Genomic DNA, 18703 nt, shown 5'->3' on the forward strand with positions numbered 1-18703 from the left:
ACCGTGCCACCTGCCTTATACAGATTTAATGTCCCCAAGTCTAGAAGGCCACTTCAGGAGAACCTATGCTTTCTGTGTATTCATTTCACTTTTTTCATTTAGCAATCATCTAGTTCACATAGAATCCATCTCACAGCAAGGCAGGCTTTCCTAACCGTTAGATTTGGGAAGTGTGCTCTCCATGAGCAGCCACTACCTGCTACCTGGGGGTGTGGAAGAGACACTGGGTAAACATGTGATGGGAATACTGTCAGCCTTGGGTAGGAGGGCACCTAGGTGGTTCCAACTTTCTCTCTAGTCCTGGGACTCCATGATTCTGTAACATCATGAGGCAAAGATATGTCCTCTATATTCTCTAGTTTGGAAATGGCTTGGGCATTTGGTATGGGCACATACTGAACCCAGGAAAAGGGGAATGGTGAGTGTGGGCCAGCAATCGAACCTCCTAGAGGTCTTTCTGTTGCCAGGCCCTGCACAGAGGTTCTCCAGGGAACCACTCTGGACCCAGGTGGACAGCTAGGCTTTTTCCACATGCTAATTATTTAATGTTATCTTACAGGTGTATCAAACAGTGCTTTGTCATATCAGTTTCTCAAATAAGACATGCACATAATCGTGCTGATCTGACATGCCATCCCCTTCCTCTGATGACATCTTCTAGTTTCATCTTTGGAAACCAGGGCTATTGAACCTTGCCAGATACCACCGCTAAGCCCCTGGCATCTGTAAGCAGGCAGCTTGCTCCTCCACTGAACACCTTACACTGCAGAGGTGTGGACATCTTATGTGTGATTGTATTGTTTTCCTCTCTCTGTCCTTGTTGCTAACTTGTCACTTCTCCTAATGTCTGTTTGCCTGGCCTGGCCTTAGAAGTTCCTTTCCCACTTCTTATTTTACTGTTTTAAATCTATGAGGAGCTGGGAAGCCAAGGCCCTGAGCTCATTGGAACTGTGGGCAAAGAAATATTAGGCCGGCCAGCATTAGTGGCAAGAGGGACTGTAGGGACACTCTGTGCCCACCTTTTTGCTACTCATGGCCAGATGGTAGGGGCTGAGATTGCTAGATGGTGCTTTGCAGATCAGCAGGGCAGCCACCACTACGGGTTGGATGCTGGCCTGGGAGAGGCCATGAGCTTTGTGACTTGGCCAAGGTGTTGCTGCCGTCATGATGCTGTCCTTGAAAGCAAAAAGTTCTTAGCATGATACCCTAGCCTGAGAGCCACTGTGAGGGGAGCAGGGGGCAGGGAGGAGCCCTGTACTTCACGCCTCTTGATTCATTATTATCTCCCCTTCTAGACTGAGAGTGAGCCCTTTGGGCACAGACTGTGTCTGGTTCTTAAGAAAAAGTTAATTTTAAATCAAAAAGTTAATTTTGAATAAAAAGTAATACATGCATGTGGTTAAATATTCAAACCATACAGAAAAATATAAAATGAAAAATAAATCTCCCTCTCCTGGCCTCACCCTCCCACCCAAAGTCCCTCTCCCCAAAGTTAGCAGATACCTTCAGTCATGTCTTTCTGCATTGATGAGCCCCTAGGTTCTATCCAGGTTTTTACCTGCACAAATGGAATCATACTATACACATTATTCCTCTGCACTTTGCTTTACTCAGTAATGAACCTTGGAGATCTTTCCATAATCCCCACATTCAAATCTACCTCACTGGTTTTTAACACTGCATCATAGTCCATCATAGGGAAGTATCATCATTTATTTATCCCAGCTATGACAGACACTCGGATAGCTTCCTCCTTCCCATTAACTGTAAGTGTTGGTGTACTTTTCTGTGTATTTCCACAGGTCAAGTCCTAGAGGTAGAATAACTTATTCAAGGGGGGAGTTGCTTTTTGTATTTTGCTATGTGCCTGTTGAAGCAAGATATCGAGTATGGCAGGGGTGGGGGAGTTAGGGTGTGAAGTCAGAGCATGAGTTGGCGTCCAGTTTCACCTATTACTAGCTGGGTATGGTACCTGCACATTAGGGTTTGTAAAGATTCATATCTCCTGGAGTGACTGTGATGCTTAAATGAGATAAGACACACAAATGCTGTGTCAATGACAGTTGTTATTGTTGTGATCATTATTATTACTATTATCATCATCTTTGGGTCCACTGGAGCACTCAGGATGGTGTTTAAAGCTTAGCAGGTGTCACAGAATACATGCATAAATGAATGAATGAAGGAAGGAAGGAAGACATGAGCCTAGCCCACAGTTGTCCTGGGAATCCTCTTGCTGTTAATACTTCTTTCCTCCTGTCCCTGGAGCAGTGCCTGTCCTGGCAGGGAGGCCCCAAACCGTCAGCATGATCAGGCTGCTTGTGTTGCTTTACTAATTAGAACCCTGCTTTGTCATTTCATTAAGTTGGATCAACAGTTGCTTATTTTAGGAAGATCGTGTAATAGATGTATGTGGAAATATTGACTGAGTCCCAGTGTCTGCTGTAAATACCAGGCAAATGAAATCAGGAACTCTCTCAAAATTGAAACACAGTGTTGGAATCTGATAGTTCCCAGAGATTCCCGGGATGTGGCCAATTCAAAGAAAGCAATGGAGAGGGTGGGCTTTGGCAAAATAAATGGTGCCCTGGGCAGAGGGTTCTTGGGTTAGCTTCCTGGCTCTCCAAATCCAAATGATACTTTAGTCAGGACAATTAGAGGGAGGCCAGTCAGAATTATTAGAGTTTAAAGTGGAGATTAAGTAATTTTGGGAAAAGAAATTTAGCGTTATTATTTCTAGGTAAATAACACCACCTAAACTAATAACTAATAAACCTGTCATTAGAAGCCAGATCTGCTTTAATGACTGGATACAGCTCATCCGCAATTAGCGCATCCACTGTCTGCAGGCAGAGGTAGGCTCGTACACCACCAATCCCAGAGCCTGTCTCCTTAGGAACTACTGCAACTACCGCCCTCTGCTAGTGGCAGGTCTGAACAAAGGGAGACTCCAGAGCGGCCCTTGTTCAAATTGTTGTGTTTCAAACACCAGCTGGACTGAGCGAGCCTGATGGTACATGCACTATGCTTACACATACACCGAAGCTCATGGAGCAGGATTCCCAAATCCCAACTATTGGGCTGTTTTCTTCCTCTTTGCTAAGATAGCAATTGTTCACTGTCATCTGCTCATGTCACTGTCTCAGACATGGATCATTTTCTCCTACAACAGGTGTCAAAATACACATTTTAAAAAGTGCGAAGTGTAACTTTTTTTTTTTTTGTAGAGACAGAGTCTCACTGTACCGCCCTCGGGTAGAGTGCTGTGGCGTCACACGGCTCACAGCAACCTCTAACTCTTGGGCTTACATGATTCTCTTGCCTCAGCCTCCCGAGCAGCTGGGACTATAGGCGCCCGCCACAATGCCCGGCTATTTTTTGTTGCAGTTTGGCCGGGGCTGGGTTTGAACCTGCCACCCTCGGCATATGGGGCTGGCGCCCTACTCACTGAGCCACAGGCGCCGCCCAACTCATTTTTTTTTGAGACAGAGTCTCACTTTGTCATCCTATGCAGAGTGCTGTTGCATCACAGCTCACAGCAACCTCAAACTCCTAGACTTAAGTGATTCTCTTGCCTCAGCCTCCCAAGTAGCTGAGACTACCGGCACCTACTGCAACACCTGGCTATTTTTTTGTTGTTGTTGCAGTTGTCATTGTTTAGCAGGCCTGAGCCAGGTTTGAACCCACCAGCTTTGGTGTATGTGGCTGGAGCCCTAACTGCTGAGCTATGGGTGCTGCCCCAAAGTGTAACTCTTATACAAATATAAAATCAATGGTATGTAAAATGAGGATTTTCTTCTGTTGGCAGGTTGGATATCCCCATCTCCTTCTCTAGGTTCCTTATGCTTAGCCTCCTTTCACTAGGGTTTAATTCAGGGGCCCCAGGGAGATGGGGGGATACTGTGGGCAGGAGAGCCGAGGCCACAGCAGGCAGGCACTGCGGTATCAGTCTCTAAGAATTAGCACCAGCCTCCTTTTCCATCAACCTGGGAGTAATGCTGCTGACTTATGGAACATTGCAGTGGAAAAAATCCTCAGAAACGATCTGTTCCCACTGCTTGAGTGTTCAGCTGGGAGAACCAAGGCCCAGAGAAGGGGTAGTGTTTACCTGAGATCACGCAGCAATCACTGTTGCCTCAGGTGTGCTGGCTTCCTGGGCATTAAGAGTCCCCAGTGAATACGTGATAAAATTGCCAGTTTTCAAAGGACTTTGCCTTTCCCGCCATGTCTGCCATATTCCCTTATAACTTGGGCCTTCTGTGCCAAGATCTCCCTCCTCTTGCCCAGGGCTGTCAAGGATGGCAGACCCTCTCTGGCCATCAAGCCATTGCCAGCCTCCCACCCCCGCCTTCCATCTTGTTTGCAATAATTAATGGCTTCTCCAGTGGCCTGCTTCCCTCTTTCTCTCGCTCACACACACATTCAGGTAGGTGGAGGGGGAGTTTGGTTGGTGCCCTATGGTATTCAAAGTGAAGGGTTTTCACACTGTCAGGGTAATGAATTCTGCAAGGGTTTGAAGCAAGGGGTTGGGAGGATCTCTGTGTCATGTGTCTGGGAGTGACAACCCCCAGTGGTTAATTACTGCCACACGATGAGAACCGAGCTGGTAGCAAAATGAGATAAGTTCATTATGAGCTAAATTTGAAGTTAATTGGATTCAGCCCCCCCCCATTAGTGTATATAGAAAAAACCTATCTAGAAATGGGCTCTATGAAAAAGAAAAAGTTGCATCTAAGCAAAAACTGATAAATCAGGCCTAGTTGTTTTGTGGAGCTTGTGATGAAGGGCTTTCTGAGATATTGGTGACATGGGAACCGTACTTGCTTCAGATGAGTGGAGCCAATGTCTGTCATTTGATTAATTTTGTATCTTGGCAAAGATTTTCTGAGCACCTACTGTGTGCCCAGTCAGTGCAAGGGAAGGAGGGGTGAGAGCAGTCTTTTATGTCCTAGCACTTGCAGTCCAGGGGTGGGAGGAGGAGGGCCAGTGCCCAGTGATGGGAGAATGTGAAGAGTTTGGATAGGGCTCCATTTCACACTAGCTGTAGGAGCCGGGGTAGGTGGCTCATCTCTCTGTGTTTTAGCTTCTACATCTGTAAAATGGGCATAATAATAGGGCTCACCTTATGGTTTTTGAGGATTAAATGAGACAGTATCTCTAAAACACAGAGAACAGTGTCTGGAACACTGCCTAGTGTTAGAACAGTGCCCGGCATACAGTAAGTGCTGCACGAATGTTAGCTGCTGTTATTATTATCAGCTGTGAGACCTTGGACACATCAACTGCTCAGAGCCTTCCTTTCCTTCCCTGTGGGACGGGGAGAACAGCACCACCCAGCTATGGGCTGTTGTGAGCATGGGATGAGATAAGGCCTGGGAAGTGCCTGGCCAGGACCTGGCTCCCAGGAGCCTCTAAGGAAGCTGGAGCCCTGTTGGTTGGCCAGTCACCAGGATGGCCTAGATCCAAGGTGCGGTGACGTTGACTTCACTGCTCCATATGCAGGGCAATACAGAATTTGCAGGTGAGCTTTAGTATTCTCACAGAAGGTACCATTGTTTCACTCCCAGTAAATACCCTCCTTTTCTGAGTACAAAAGCAAGACAGAGGCTCAGATAATTGCATTACTTGTCCAAAATGGTGGAGCTAAGATTTGAACCCAGGCCTGTGCAACTTCAAACTCCACCTCCCCCTGCCAGACACAGGGGTCTAGATTTGGCTCTAGAGGCAACAGGGGAGCCTGTGTGAAGGGGTCAGCAGTTGTGGGTGGCTTCATACCCCTCTCAAGCCTGATACCCTCGGAGCTGGCTCCAGCATCTCCTCCTCTCTGCCCTTTGCAGGCCGCTTCCTCCACCACTGTCAGCTACTGGCTTGCCTTTGCCCAGCCCTGCCCTCTCCCCCAAATATGTCCTGAGAGTTTACACCTTCTCTTTATTTGTTTATCTATTAAGTGTTCTGAACTCACATCTCTGGGGCCAAAACGTACTTTTGTCCCTTCCGTGCTATTGTCCCTCCAAGGCTTTCTATTAGTCATTTAGAACATAAGCTTGTCCTTCCCTAAGGCTCTGACTTGGAGCTGTGTGGAGAATGGCAACCAAATTGTAGGGGCCACTGTTTAGCTTCTGAGCTTCACTTGCTCCAGGTTGAGATCACAAGGCTCTCTTTCTCTTGTGCAGCTCCACAGTACAACCCTTATTGAACTAGTTCCCAATATTTTGTAGTTACAGATAATGCTGCAGCAAATAACCTTGTACATATGCATATGCATTTCTGTTTTGTTTTGTTTTTTTAACAGAGTCTTACTATTGCCCAGGCTGGAATGCAGTGCAGTCATGTGATCACAGCTCACTGCAGCTTCAAACTCCTGGGATCAGGCAATCTCCCTGCCTCAATCTCCTGAGTGGCTGGGACTACAGGATGTGCCTCCATGCCTGGCTAATTTTTTTTCATTTTTTGTAGATTATGGGGCCTCACTATGTTGTCCAGGCTTGCCTTGAGCTCCTGGCCTCAAGTAATCCTCTTGCCTCAGCCTCCCAAAGTGCTGGGATTATAAGCCTGAGCCACCATGCCCTGGCACATTTGTATATATATTTTTTAAATTTGGGGTTAATGTGAGGGTACAAACAATTAGGTTACAGTGTTTGCATTTGTTAGGTAGAGTCCCTCTTGCAGTTTTGTCCCACACCCAAGAGGCGTGCCATATACCCTTAAATTGTGCTCGTTAAGTGGGAGCTCACCAATCTCCCTCCTGCGTTTCTGTATTGTTAAAAGTATATGTATCTTCAGGGTAAATCCCTAGAGGTGGGATTGCTTGTTCAAAGGGTAAATGTGTATGTAGTTGTGTTAGATATTGCTAAATTCTCCTCCAGGTGGGTGGTACCGTTCGGCATCTAATTTGCATTTCTGGTATTATGAGTGAAATTGAACATCTTTTCAATTCATTTAATGACGACTTTACATATTAATATATACATATGTATGTACAAATATTTTGATGAGTTATAGGTTCATGAATTTTGCTCATTTTCTATAGTTTTTATTTTCTCTTAAATGTTTACAAGTTCATAAAAAATAGGGATAGTAACCGTTTCTCTGTGGCACGTACTATAAATAATTTCTCCCAATTTGTCATTTATCATTTGATTTTGTTTATGTTGTTTTTACCAGTGAAGAGTTTTTGATACATTTTGATACAAAATGATCAATGTTTTATTGCATCTTTTATTCCCATAAAATAACTTTATTTGGTTAAAAAAAATAGTTCATTTATATTAACTGTGTTTTAAACCAAATAGATTATTAGCCCTTCCTACATTTTTGGTATCAGATTGCCATTTCTTTTTCAAAATGATGGCAATAATAGATGGTAACTTAAAAATTTATAGCATTAATGAGGTATAAGTCACATATCATACAATTCAGCCATCTCAGGTATACAATTCAATGATTTTTAGTATAATCACAGAGTTGTACAGCCATCACCACAATCAATTTTAGAACATGTTATTACACACATTTTATTAACTCCCAAAACTATCCCCTATTAGCAGTCACTAATCAAATTTTGTCTCAGTAGGTTTGCTTATTTCAACATGTACACTTTTGTCACTGTCATTTCAGGTTCATTGTGGATATTAATGTTGTTGCTTGTATTGTTATTTCATTCTTTTTATTGCCAAATATTTCGTTGTATAGATATACCACATTTTCTTTACCCATTTATCAGCTGCTGGACGTTTGAGTTGTTTCTACTTTTTGGCTATCATGAATAATGCCGCCGCAGACATTTGCGTATACATGTTTGTGTCCACGTATGTTCTCATTTCTCTTGGGTCCACACCTAGGAGTGAAATTGCTGGGCCACATAGCAACTCTATATCCAACCTGTTGGGGGACTGCCAGATTTTCCAAAGTGGCTGCACCATTTTATGTTTCTACCTCTAGTGGATGAGGGCTTCAATTTTCCTCATCTTTGCTGATTATTGTTATGTCTTTTTGATTTAACCATCCTAGTGGGTGTAAAGTGGTGTTGCTTTGTGGTTTTTGATTCGCATTTCCCTGATAGCTAATGATGTTGAACATCTTTTTCATGTGCTTCTTGGCCATTTCATTTATTTTTCTTTTATCAAATGCCTGTTCAGATTCTTTGCTCATTTTAAAATTGGTTATTTGTCTTTTTGTTATGAAATTGTACAGGTTCTTTGTATATTCTAGATAGAAATCCTTTATCAGATATATGATCTGTGAATGTTTTCTCCCATTCTGTGGGTCTTTTCACTTTCTTGATAGTGTCCATGGAAGCACAAAGTTTTACATTTTGAAGTCCAGTTTATCTATTTTTTTCTTTTGTTGTTTGTGTCATACTAAGAAACCATTGCCTGATCCAAGGTCATGAAGGTTTGTGCCTGTGTTTTCTTTTAAGAATGTTATAGTTTTAACTCTTAAATTTAGGTCATTGTTTCATTTTCAATTTTTTTATGTGGTATGTGCATCTGGTTTTCATTCATAGTTAGAAAGTCTTTCCTGAGGTTAGAGAGGCATTCATCTGGGTTTTCTTCTAGTATTTGCTTAATTTTATTTTTCGTATTTACCTCTCAGTTCATTCTTATGTATGGTGCAAAAAGTCGTATTTTTTAGTCTTTATTTCCCAAATGGCTCTCCAGTTGTCCTAACACCATTTATAAAAAGTCCATATTTGAGATTCTACCTTAATGATCTGATAGATTTCCTTATATAGTTGGGTCTTTTTCACTTCTTGACTTTGCACTTCTTGTTCTATTTCATTATTTTCTATTTGTGTGCTGGTATCACACTTTTTTTTTTTTTGCAGTTTTTGGCCAGGGCTGGGTTTGAACCCACCACCTCTGGTATATGGGGCTGGCGCCCTACTCCTCTGAGCCACAGGTGCCACCCCACACTTTTAATTATAAATACTTTGTAGAATGTTTTAACATTTGAGAGGGCAGTCCAATTGAGGGGAACATTTTGAGTAATCTTGCAAGAATTGCATTTAATTAGAAGCCATGAGATCTGAGTTGAAGCCCCTGTTCTATCAGCAAAGATGAGGAATTTGTGATTTAGGCCAGTCAGAATTCATCTCTGAACCTCAGTTTCCTCATTGAGGTAGGTGATAATTCTTTCCCTTTCTCTCAGGATTGAAAAGAGTGAGTCACTTTAAAGTATCTCTTCTGGAGGAGTGGTCTTTGTCTTGAGTTCCAAAGCTCTGCATGGACTCCCATAAGTAAGTGAGGCCAAGTCTTGGTTATTCTCTGTGGAAAGAGAAGGCCACTCCTGAGTTGCACAAGATGTATTTATGTGCCATTAGTAGGAAGAATTACGTTAGGAACTCAATTCGGTTTATTTAGTTATTTGTAAATTTATTATAGGCCATTGATAACATTTAGTGCTGTTGCAAATGATACAAATAATTCCTTCCTTGGTAAAAAATGATACAAATATGTGTTTTGATGTCATATCGAGTTTAAATGCATTAATTCTGATTTCCCACTCCGGTCCAGAAGCCTGAATTAGCACTTAACAGGAGCAGTAGCATCTCCTTAGCTGCCTTGTGCTGACAGGTTTTTAAACACCCCCAACCCTGGCGACATGCTTGAGACACATTAGAGAAGGGACTGAGAAGGAGAAAATGTCCACACCCTCCAAGGTCACAGACTTCTGGGCTCAGTGCCAGGAGAGTCCTTGTAGGCCATTGGAGCAAATTTGAAGCTTGAATTCACCCTGTGGGTTTCCCAACAGGGAGTATCCAGCCTCTGGTGTTCTTAATGGTCCCAGGTAGTGTGTCCTTCAGCAGAGAATAATGATGATGAAACGAGCAGGTAACATTTATTAAGTCTTGTATCAGTCAGTGATCGCCTCAACACCACTGCGTAGCAAACCACCCCAAATCCAGGTCTTCACACGGTGGTCATTTATCCTTATTCATGCATGTGGGGCCAGTGGGGATCAGCTGACCAAGTCTGGGCTTGACTTGAGTGCTGCTAGGGCCATCTCTGCTCCACGTGTCTCCCTCCTCGGCCCCGCAGGTGAGCCAGGACATGTTCTCATGGTGGCAGGAGAAGTGCAAAAGGGCACACCCAGCCACAGAAGCACGCATCAAGCTTCTGCTTGCTGAGTGTCTGAGTATCCCCCTTGGCCAAAGCAAGGCACATAGCTGACCCAAAATTAAGGGTCAGAAGTACACTCCACTCCTGTGGGAGGGACTGCAAAGGTTCCTTTCACTTTTTCATAAGACTAAATTTATTTGCTCTAAAAATTAGTTTAGTACTATGTTCTCCCTGCTATTTCATTTTCAAGCTGATGGCTGGTTATGGGTAGGGTGAAGGATTGGGTTGTAATTCTATCTTCCACACATTTGTTTCTCATGTACCCTCCCACCAACTCCTCACGACGGCCCAGTGAATGAGGCTTGTTGTGGTTACAGTACAGCAGACTTGCAAGCTCTACTGACTGGACTTGAAACCTCCCTTTTTTACTTCCTAGTTGTGTGACTGTCAGCAAGTTACTTAACCTCTCTGTTCCTCAGTTTCCTCCTCTGTAAAACTGGGATACTAGTAGCTCCCTAGTGGCCTTAGTATGAGGAGTAAATGTGTATGTGTGGATCTGTCTCAGAATTTGCTCTGTGTTAGTGTTGGGTATTAGTACCCCCATTTTATGGATGAGGAAACTGAGGTAATACAGTCATCAAGGTCATACAGCTAGCCTGGGCAGACTTGACATTCTTTATCACTGTGCCTTTCTCCCTTGAGCTGTAATCTCCCTGAGACTTCCCTACACAGTCCCATAAGGTTTTCATCAGGAATTTTGTGAGCTGCAAAGATTAAATGGAATCTTCTCTGATCTTATATTGATCTTAAATCTAAAGTCAATATCATGGCCTGTCATGGTTACAGTGGCAGTCAACTGCCTACCCCAATGCCTGGTACACTGTAGTGATTCAGGAGGTCCAGACAACATAGAGAGCTGTAAGTTTCTCTCCCTCCCTTGGAAAGTGAAAACTCAGGCTCTTTACTTTCATGACTAGTCCAGGGAAAGTAAATAGTCACAGGATGAAGCCTGTGTTCTAGGGACATTTGCTGGATACAAATGGAGCCATGGGCAAGGCAAAGGAGCCCCTCAGTAATGGGTACTCAAAGGCAGCATGATTTGTAGAGTACAGATGGCCATTTTTCAGCCCCCCAGGGTGCACACTGCCATCCTGGTGGGCTGGGAACAGACAGAGCCCCCAGCATGACGGCCAGGTCCTGCACAAGGCTAGAGTGGTCACAAACCATCACCCGACTGTCTCGCCAAGCTCTTTCATTGGTTCCAGTAGATGAATTGATTTTCTTATGATTTCCCAGGCCTTGGGCATATGAAGCTAATAATAATTTTGAGTTTTTCTTCTCCTGATGTATATCCCCCTATGTCTATATCTTGTCTTGCACCGGCTGCTAAAACTTTCAGAACAGTTTTCAATGATAACATTGAGAATAGATTCCTTACATATATTCTTGCTTTAATAGAAATTCTCTAGTTCACCAAGTAAGTATGATATTGACTTTAGATCAATATAAGATCAAAGAAGTATACTTCAATTCTTAATTACTGAGAGGTGTCATTAGGAGTTAATATTGAATTTTAGCCAATGCCTGTTCCATATCTTTGACATAATCATATGGTTTTTCCTTCTTTGATATGTTAATATGATCTCCTGACAAATGCTTTGATATTGAACCATCCTTGCATACCTGGAATCAACCTTGTTGGGCCATGGTATATTATTCTTTAATATAATATTCTAATATTATTCAACAAGTGCGTTAATAGACTTTTTGCATCTATATTGAATAAATTGTGAGACTAGCCTTTATTTTTATATTTTGTGTTACTTTTGTTATGTTTTTAGGATTATGCTAGTTTGGTGAAATAAATTGGGGATATTTTTGTAGTTTTACATATCTTGGAACAGTTAAATAACAGAAATATGTTTCCCTTGACAGTTTAAAAAAGCTTGCCAAAAAAAAAAAAAATAGATTGTACTAACAAAAACTTGTCCGAGAAGCTAGTTGGATGAGATGCTTAATATAAAAAACAAAAGGTAATTGGGCTGATGGTATTCTCTGCCTCTTCTTGAACTACTTTTGGTAATTCATGTTTTCCTAGAAATTGTACTTCTTGCTGAGATTTCCATTTAATTTTTAAATCTTCCATATCTCTGGTTATGTCTTCACCTTATTCCTTATTTTGATATTTGTGCTGTTTTATTTTTTTAAATCTTGACAAAGGTTTATCTATTTTATTGGTCTTTTCAAGTAATACTTCTTGGTTATATTTATTGTTGTGTCTTTTTTTCTGTTTTCTAATTCATTATTTTCTGATTTTTCTTTACTGATATTTTCCCTAAGTTCATTTTATTGTTTTTTATCTGGCTTCTTGAGTTGAGTGCTTCAGCAAGGCACTGATTTTTTGAACCTTTACTTTAGGGATCAAGATTTTATTTATTTATTTATTTTTATTAAATCATATCTGTGTACATTAGTATGATCATCGGGCACCATACACTTGGTTCATAGACCGTTTGACACATTTTCATCACACTAGTTAACATAGCTTTCCTAGGGATCAAGATTTTAAAGCATGTGTAATAGCAACAAAATCTGTTGGGGCTCAGACACAACCAAAAGAGAAATCCCTGTGAAAGGAAGAATCCAGTCTCAGAGCTGGGCGCCAGCCCCAGCCTTGCCTTCAATCAGCTCAGTGTCCTTGGGCATGTCCCCTCTGAGAACCCTTGTATCTATCCTTGGCAGCTGGGTAGGATGTGGGCACCTGTGTCAGGCAGCCTTCTATGGGCCGAATGCCTTCCATCTTTCATAAGGCAGATCTGGCAGTCAACCTAATATGCACACCCCATCAAAACTGCAATGGAATGAATTTCCTTCTGCACAATGAAGTCAATCAACAATGGAGATAGTGTTCCAGGTGAAAGACACGTGAAGAGTCTGGAATCATAGTCAGAGCACCGAAGCCTGCTTCTAGCTGTACGCTGTCCATTAGATTATCCACACCTAGAGAGCCGAGGCTTTTGCCTCCATGTCCCGGCACCAGAGCAGTGTTTGCTGCTTCCTGCATCTTCACTGAATTAAAGTGTAGCTCTAGGCCAGAGGAGGAAGAATTCGGTACTGGGTCACAGATGGAGCTATAGGCTCTGAGGCAAGTGTTTCCCTGCCCACCGCGGGGCTGTTGAGAAAGAGGAGCTGGTCTTTGCAGGCAGTGGTGGCAGGCTGTGTGCAGCTGGAGGGAGGGAGACTCTGCGATGGGCTCAGCAGAAGCAACAGTGTGGGGGGTGGAGATACCCAAGACATGCTTGGGCAGCAGAGAGCGAAGAGAGTTGGCCAAAGCCAGGATGTGCTGGCGTCTGTATTGTCCCACCTCCCCAAAGATGGGATTCCGGTTTCCCAGGGACAGTCCAGAGACCCAATTCAGTTCTTTCTGAGTGGAGCCAGAGTAGCTGGAGATGCGTGTGCATGCCAGTGTGTATGTGTTTTGTGAGAGCACACATGAGCGACAGGGGGGACCTGGGGGCACGTTGGCATTCAGCGTCCAGACGTGACAAATGTGCAGAAGTGTCCAGGGAGCTGTGGACATGAGCGGCTAGCTGCGGAGATACTCACCCTGTGATTTGTTGCTTTGATTCCTCAGGCCGTGACTTGGCGAGCACGACCCTCCCCGGGTACCCTCCGCACGTCCCCCCCGCTGGACAGGGCAGCTACTCAGCGCCGACGCTGACAGGGATGGTGCCTGGTGAGTTTGCGCTGTCTGCATCTCCGCAGCAGGCAGCGGAGGGGTTTCGGTGGGGGGGCATCCCCCCAAACAGCCCGGGTGACCTCTGCGCTTCTCAGATGCGGACCTGAATAAATCAGGCAGAGGTCTGCGCTCTCAGCCTCTTTCTCTGCAGCTGGGCCTGCAGCGGGGCTGGGACCAGCCAGCACAGCACAGGCCCTGAGGAGGACACATGTGTATAGGGGGTCTTTGACTGTCACTCAGACAGCCCTCATTGCCCACATGGGAGGGAAGTGTGAACACAGAGGGGTGCAGGGGCTGCCTAGAGGCCACCCAGCCCATGGAGAGGGGGCCTCTCCTCATCTCCCACCCGCCCTGTTCCCACTCTTTCTCTCCCACCCAGTTGGTGTGACACAGACAAGTGGGAAGCCCCTGAGGCACTTGCAGTGGCCTTACTCCTTGAGGTGAAGGACGATGCCTTCAAGACAGACAGGATGTTGGTTGGTGGGCTTGTCACTTGATTCTAAACAACACCCTGTGGCCACTGGAACCTGATCCCCTCTTGCCAGTGAAGTGTCAGTTTCAGGACATTTGGAAAGGAGGTCACCAGGTCTCCTTGCATTGTGAGTGGCGTGGGGACAAGACGACACATCGACACATTGCTGTTGTGCTCACTCTCTGGTATTAAGGGCATTAGCATAGCAGAGTTACCCAAAGGATCCTCTTTTGAAAGATGTTTAAAAAACTCAGAGGAAAACAGCAGGGCTCCTCTGGATGTTGTTACACTGCCGAGTTAGCGTCTCTTTAAAATTTTTCTTTTAATTTTTATTTATTTAATTTTTTTAATTGACAAGTCATGTGTAATGATCAAATCAGGCTAGTTAGCTTATCTGTCCCCTCAAATATTCATCATTTCTTTGTGGTGAGAAGAGCTAAAATCCTGTCTTTTAGCTGTTTTGGAATATGCAATGCATTATTATTAACTATCGTCATCATGCTATCTCTTGTTTGGAGTCACTTACAGGGGGGTCACCCGATTTATTCCAGTGTCCAGGGGCTCTAAGGGCCTGGTTCTCTCCCAACACATGCTGCTGACTCTCTGGGCATTTTTAAAAGCCAGCATACAGGTAGTCCCCACGTTACAAACAAGTTAGGTTCTGTAGGTTTATTTTTAAGTTGAATTTGTATGTAAGTTGGTAATAGCCTCTGTCCATAAGTTGTGTATCAGTTGATGTTTGTAATTTGGGGACTTACTATAAAAGATTCTGTTCGTAAATGCAAATTGTATATAAACAAAATGTTTGTAACTTGGGGACTGCCTGCAGTTATTTTAACCCCCCACTCCCACTGCTTCTCTTTGGGGTCTCACAACAGCTCTTTGAAACAGGCAAAGGATCATTCACCCCACTTTAATGGTAAGGAAATTGAGCCCAGAAAGGGTCTGGGACATGCCCAGGTCACCAGAGTGAAGGCCACCTTTAGACCCAGGTGAGAGGGACCCTGCTGTGGGAGCTCCTCCTCAGAGGGCCTTGATCTGGCCCTGCTGACCTGGTCCTGTTGAGGCACCCTGGACCAAGAGGGTGCAGGCCCAAGGGATGTGCCTATACCCCTCCTTCTGACTTACCCTGGAGTCCCACCCAAATAGGTCCAGGCCTCTTCAACCTCTTTCCTGGGGCTGTCCTCCTAAAGACAGAGTGTGTGGACAGAGCCTGGATGTGAAGGCTGGGTGTCCTCAGACATGTGAGCAAGGCCCCCCGGGGCAACAAGGAGCCAGGGTGGGGAGAACAGCAGGTCAGATCCTGGCTGGGCAGGCTCCCCCTGCCAGCCATGTCCTGGCACAGAATGCCAAGGCGGCTCAGAATTCTAAATTCCATCCTGGCCTTCCAGGTTGTTGCAAAGATGTATTTAACAAGGTAGGAGGAGGGAGCATATTTCATTTAACGGTTTGTTAGCTTGATTTATGACTTTTAATATGAGACATATGGAGAATGGCCTCTGTGTGTACTCTTGCCCTGGGCCTTGCCAGTGTTGGGGAGGCCTGCCAGGTCCTCACCTCTAGAACCTTTCCTTCTCTGCCATGAGGGCAACCCTTGCAGATCACAGGGAGGTACTGTGCACAAGGCCAACGGGTGATGGGACCCACCCCATCCTCCCTTGCCCCCCCCTCCAGCCCTGGCTCCTCATTTCCCGACATTCAGCAGGTTAGGCCAGGCTGGAGAGGTAGAGCCTTCACATTCGTGTAGCACTTTATAGGCTGCCAAGATTTACCCTGGGGTCCTGTGATGCAACAACCCTGTGGTGGGCAAGGTCAGGAGTGTAGTGGTCATTTTCCAAAAGTGCTGATACTCACAGAACTGAGAGAATTTCCCTGGGCTAGGTGGCTTGCAGGTAGAGGACTTGAACCTAGGGCTTTCCCTCCACTTGCCCCCCACTCCCCATGCATAGGTGCTCCCTCCTCTTCACCGAGCTGCCTATGTGTGCTCTCAGCATCTCTCAGCTTGGAGGTGGCCCTGGACTGTATGCCAAGGGCACGTTGGCAGGTGAAGCTAAGGCCCCCCACTGGCCTTCACAGCTCCCTATTGCAAACCCCAAAGAGGCCCAGTGCAGAGGAGCAGCTGAAATTTGCCAAGTTTATCCAAACAGAGGCTGCCCTCTGGTCCCCAGTATTCCTCCATCCCTAATTACTAGGCTCAAGATATTTAATACAAATGGCTGTCGGCCTGGCAGAGTTCCCAGCGGGAACGCGTGGTGGCTCCTTGCCCATTAACAATGGCAGTAGGAATCCCAGGCCTGAGCAAGGGCACAGACCAAGCCTGCTGGCAGCCGCTGGACAGAGGTGGCCTTGGGGACTTTGTCTTCTGGGTGGGGAGGGAGGAGAGCAAGAATTTGGCAGGGAGCTGCTGCACAGGAGCCTTCAGTGACTTCTTCCTTTCCCTTTCCTCTGCTCTTTTCTTCTCTGCATCTTTCTCTTCTTCCCCCCTTGCCTGGCCCCATTGCCTGCCCTTCTCAGATATCCCCAGTGCTTACACAGTGCCAGACCCAGAGCCAGAGCTGGAGTTCGCAGCTTAGCGGGCACAGCCCTTAGTTCCTGTTCCTCGAAGTCCAAACCAGGGTCATGTCTTTGGGCCTCTTATTTTCAACACGATTTCCACCTGTGTCTCTTGGGTGGCCTCTGCACACTGTCTCTGCAGGCACTGTTCCCAGGACTGTCCCACAGCCTAGAGACGGCATACCCTTGGGCTGCTGTACTTCGGGGCCTGAAAAAATAGACATAACATTTTTCTCTATTAAATATCAGCTTGTTGGCGAAGGTTCACATTGAGTTGTGATGCTGTCATCAGGGTGTTGTCTGCCCCTTCAGGCTCTAGGGCATCCTCAGATCTGCAAAGAATGACTTCTCAGTTCCATTGAGTCCGAAGACCCACTCTCTGCAGCTCTGCTAACCCTGTGTAGTCCTTGATATGTTGAAGAAGGCAAGCACGGCATCTTATATCAGCTTAGAATGGAGACAGTTTTCGATTTTATTTCCATAGAGTCCCAGCAAATGCCAAAAGTTTTGCACCAAAGATTCTCATAGTGTCTTGATCACTGTAACTAGTTGATTCCTGCCCAACGATATTTTGTAACCTACCAGATATTGACATGGCATTTGAAACTCTTAAAAATTCTGGGCTGGAGGAGAAAGGAAGGGGAGTTACTGCCCTTTGGCTTCAGTGAGTATGAGAAGCGAGATAAGGTCTTTAAGAGGAGCCAGTCCAGGAACCACATGCCCCGTCCCCTGTACCTGACAGAGCAGTGTGCACACAAGGAATGTGGCTGGGTCCTGATGGCCCTGGGCACTCCACTTGCCATGGACTGGTGGACGTCATTTCCAGGTACCTTTCAATTAAGCTGCTCACTAAACGGATGGTTTTATTTTCTTAAAGGCGTAGAAGGTAAGGGTAAAGGGTAAAGTGGGGGCCTGAGGCCAGTGGGGAGGTTGGCACAGCAGTGAGGGCCAGGCAGGTGCAAGGACCTGCTGGACATGGGCAGAGGGCATGAGAGGCACCTGCTCCTTTCTACCTCAACCCCTGAGATTTCCTCTGCCCCTCCCTGCTCTCTGTCCAGTCTGCCTGGCTCCCTCTCACTTCTCTGGGGCTCCCCCACTCAGAGAGGCCTTCCTCAGTGACCAGATATGTTTTAGATTTGTATCACTGACGTAACAAATTAACACAAACTAGTGACTTAAAACAATGGAAAGTTATTCTCTTGCAATTCTGGAAGTCAGAGGTACAAAATGGGTCTCACTGAGCTCAAGTCAAGATGTCCAAACAATGTGTTCCTTCTGGAGGCTCTGGATGAGGACCGTGTTCTTTCTTGTTGGAGCTCGTAGATGGTGCCCGTGTTCCTTGGCTTGTGGCCCACCCTTTATCTTCAGAGCCGGAAATGTTAGCCCCAGTCTTCATCCTGCTGCCATCTCCCTGGGTCTCTCTCCTGCCTTCTTCTTCTACCCATAAGGACCCTGTGGTGGCCTTGGATCCATCCAGGGTAATCTTCTGATCTTCAAGTCAGCTAATAAGCAACCGCCACCAGCAACCTTAATTCCCCTTTGCTATAACTTCCCATAGTCACAGATTCCAGGGATTAAGATGAGGACATTTTTGGCGGAGGGAGCACTGGTCTTCCTACCACCTGCCCCCTGAACCAGCACCCCATCATTCCTCTCTCAGAGCATCCTGTTCTTTTTGCTTGTGGTACTGAGCACAGTTGAAGTCATTTAATGAGCGGTTTACTTGTCCCTCCCTTGCTTCCCTTCATGTCTGTGCTGTAGGTGAGGGTGGTACAATGGGCAAGGCTGTGTCTGTTCACTGCTGTCGTTGGCTCCTGGCACAGTGCTTTGCACCAGTAGTGCTCAGGACATAGTAGCTGAAATCAAAAAAGAGGAATT

At 45.4% G+C, this 18703-nt stretch overlaps 1 protein-coding gene across 4 annotated transcripts in view; it reads left to right on the plus strand.

Moving 5' to 3' along the window:
- The window catches only part of PAX5 (paired box 5), a 190452-nt gene that overhangs the window by 130657 nt on the left and 41092 nt on the right, over positions 1-18703 (plus strand). For all 4 annotated transcript variants that reach the window (XM_053573987.1, XM_053574010.1, XM_053573995.1 and 1 more), the window contains one exon: positions 13696-13797. In XM_053573987.1, coding sequence (XP_053429962.1) covers positions 13696-13797 — 102 coding nt within the window. The remainder of the gene's footprint in view (positions 1-13695; positions 13798-18703) is intronic.

The sequence above is a fragment of the Nycticebus coucang genome, chromosome 2 (assembly GCF_027406575.1).
Source record: "Nycticebus coucang isolate mNycCou1 chromosome 2, mNycCou1.pri, whole genome shotgun sequence".
In the NCBI taxonomy this organism is placed as follows: Eukaryota; Metazoa; Chordata; class Mammalia; order Primates; family Lorisidae; genus Nycticebus; species Nycticebus coucang.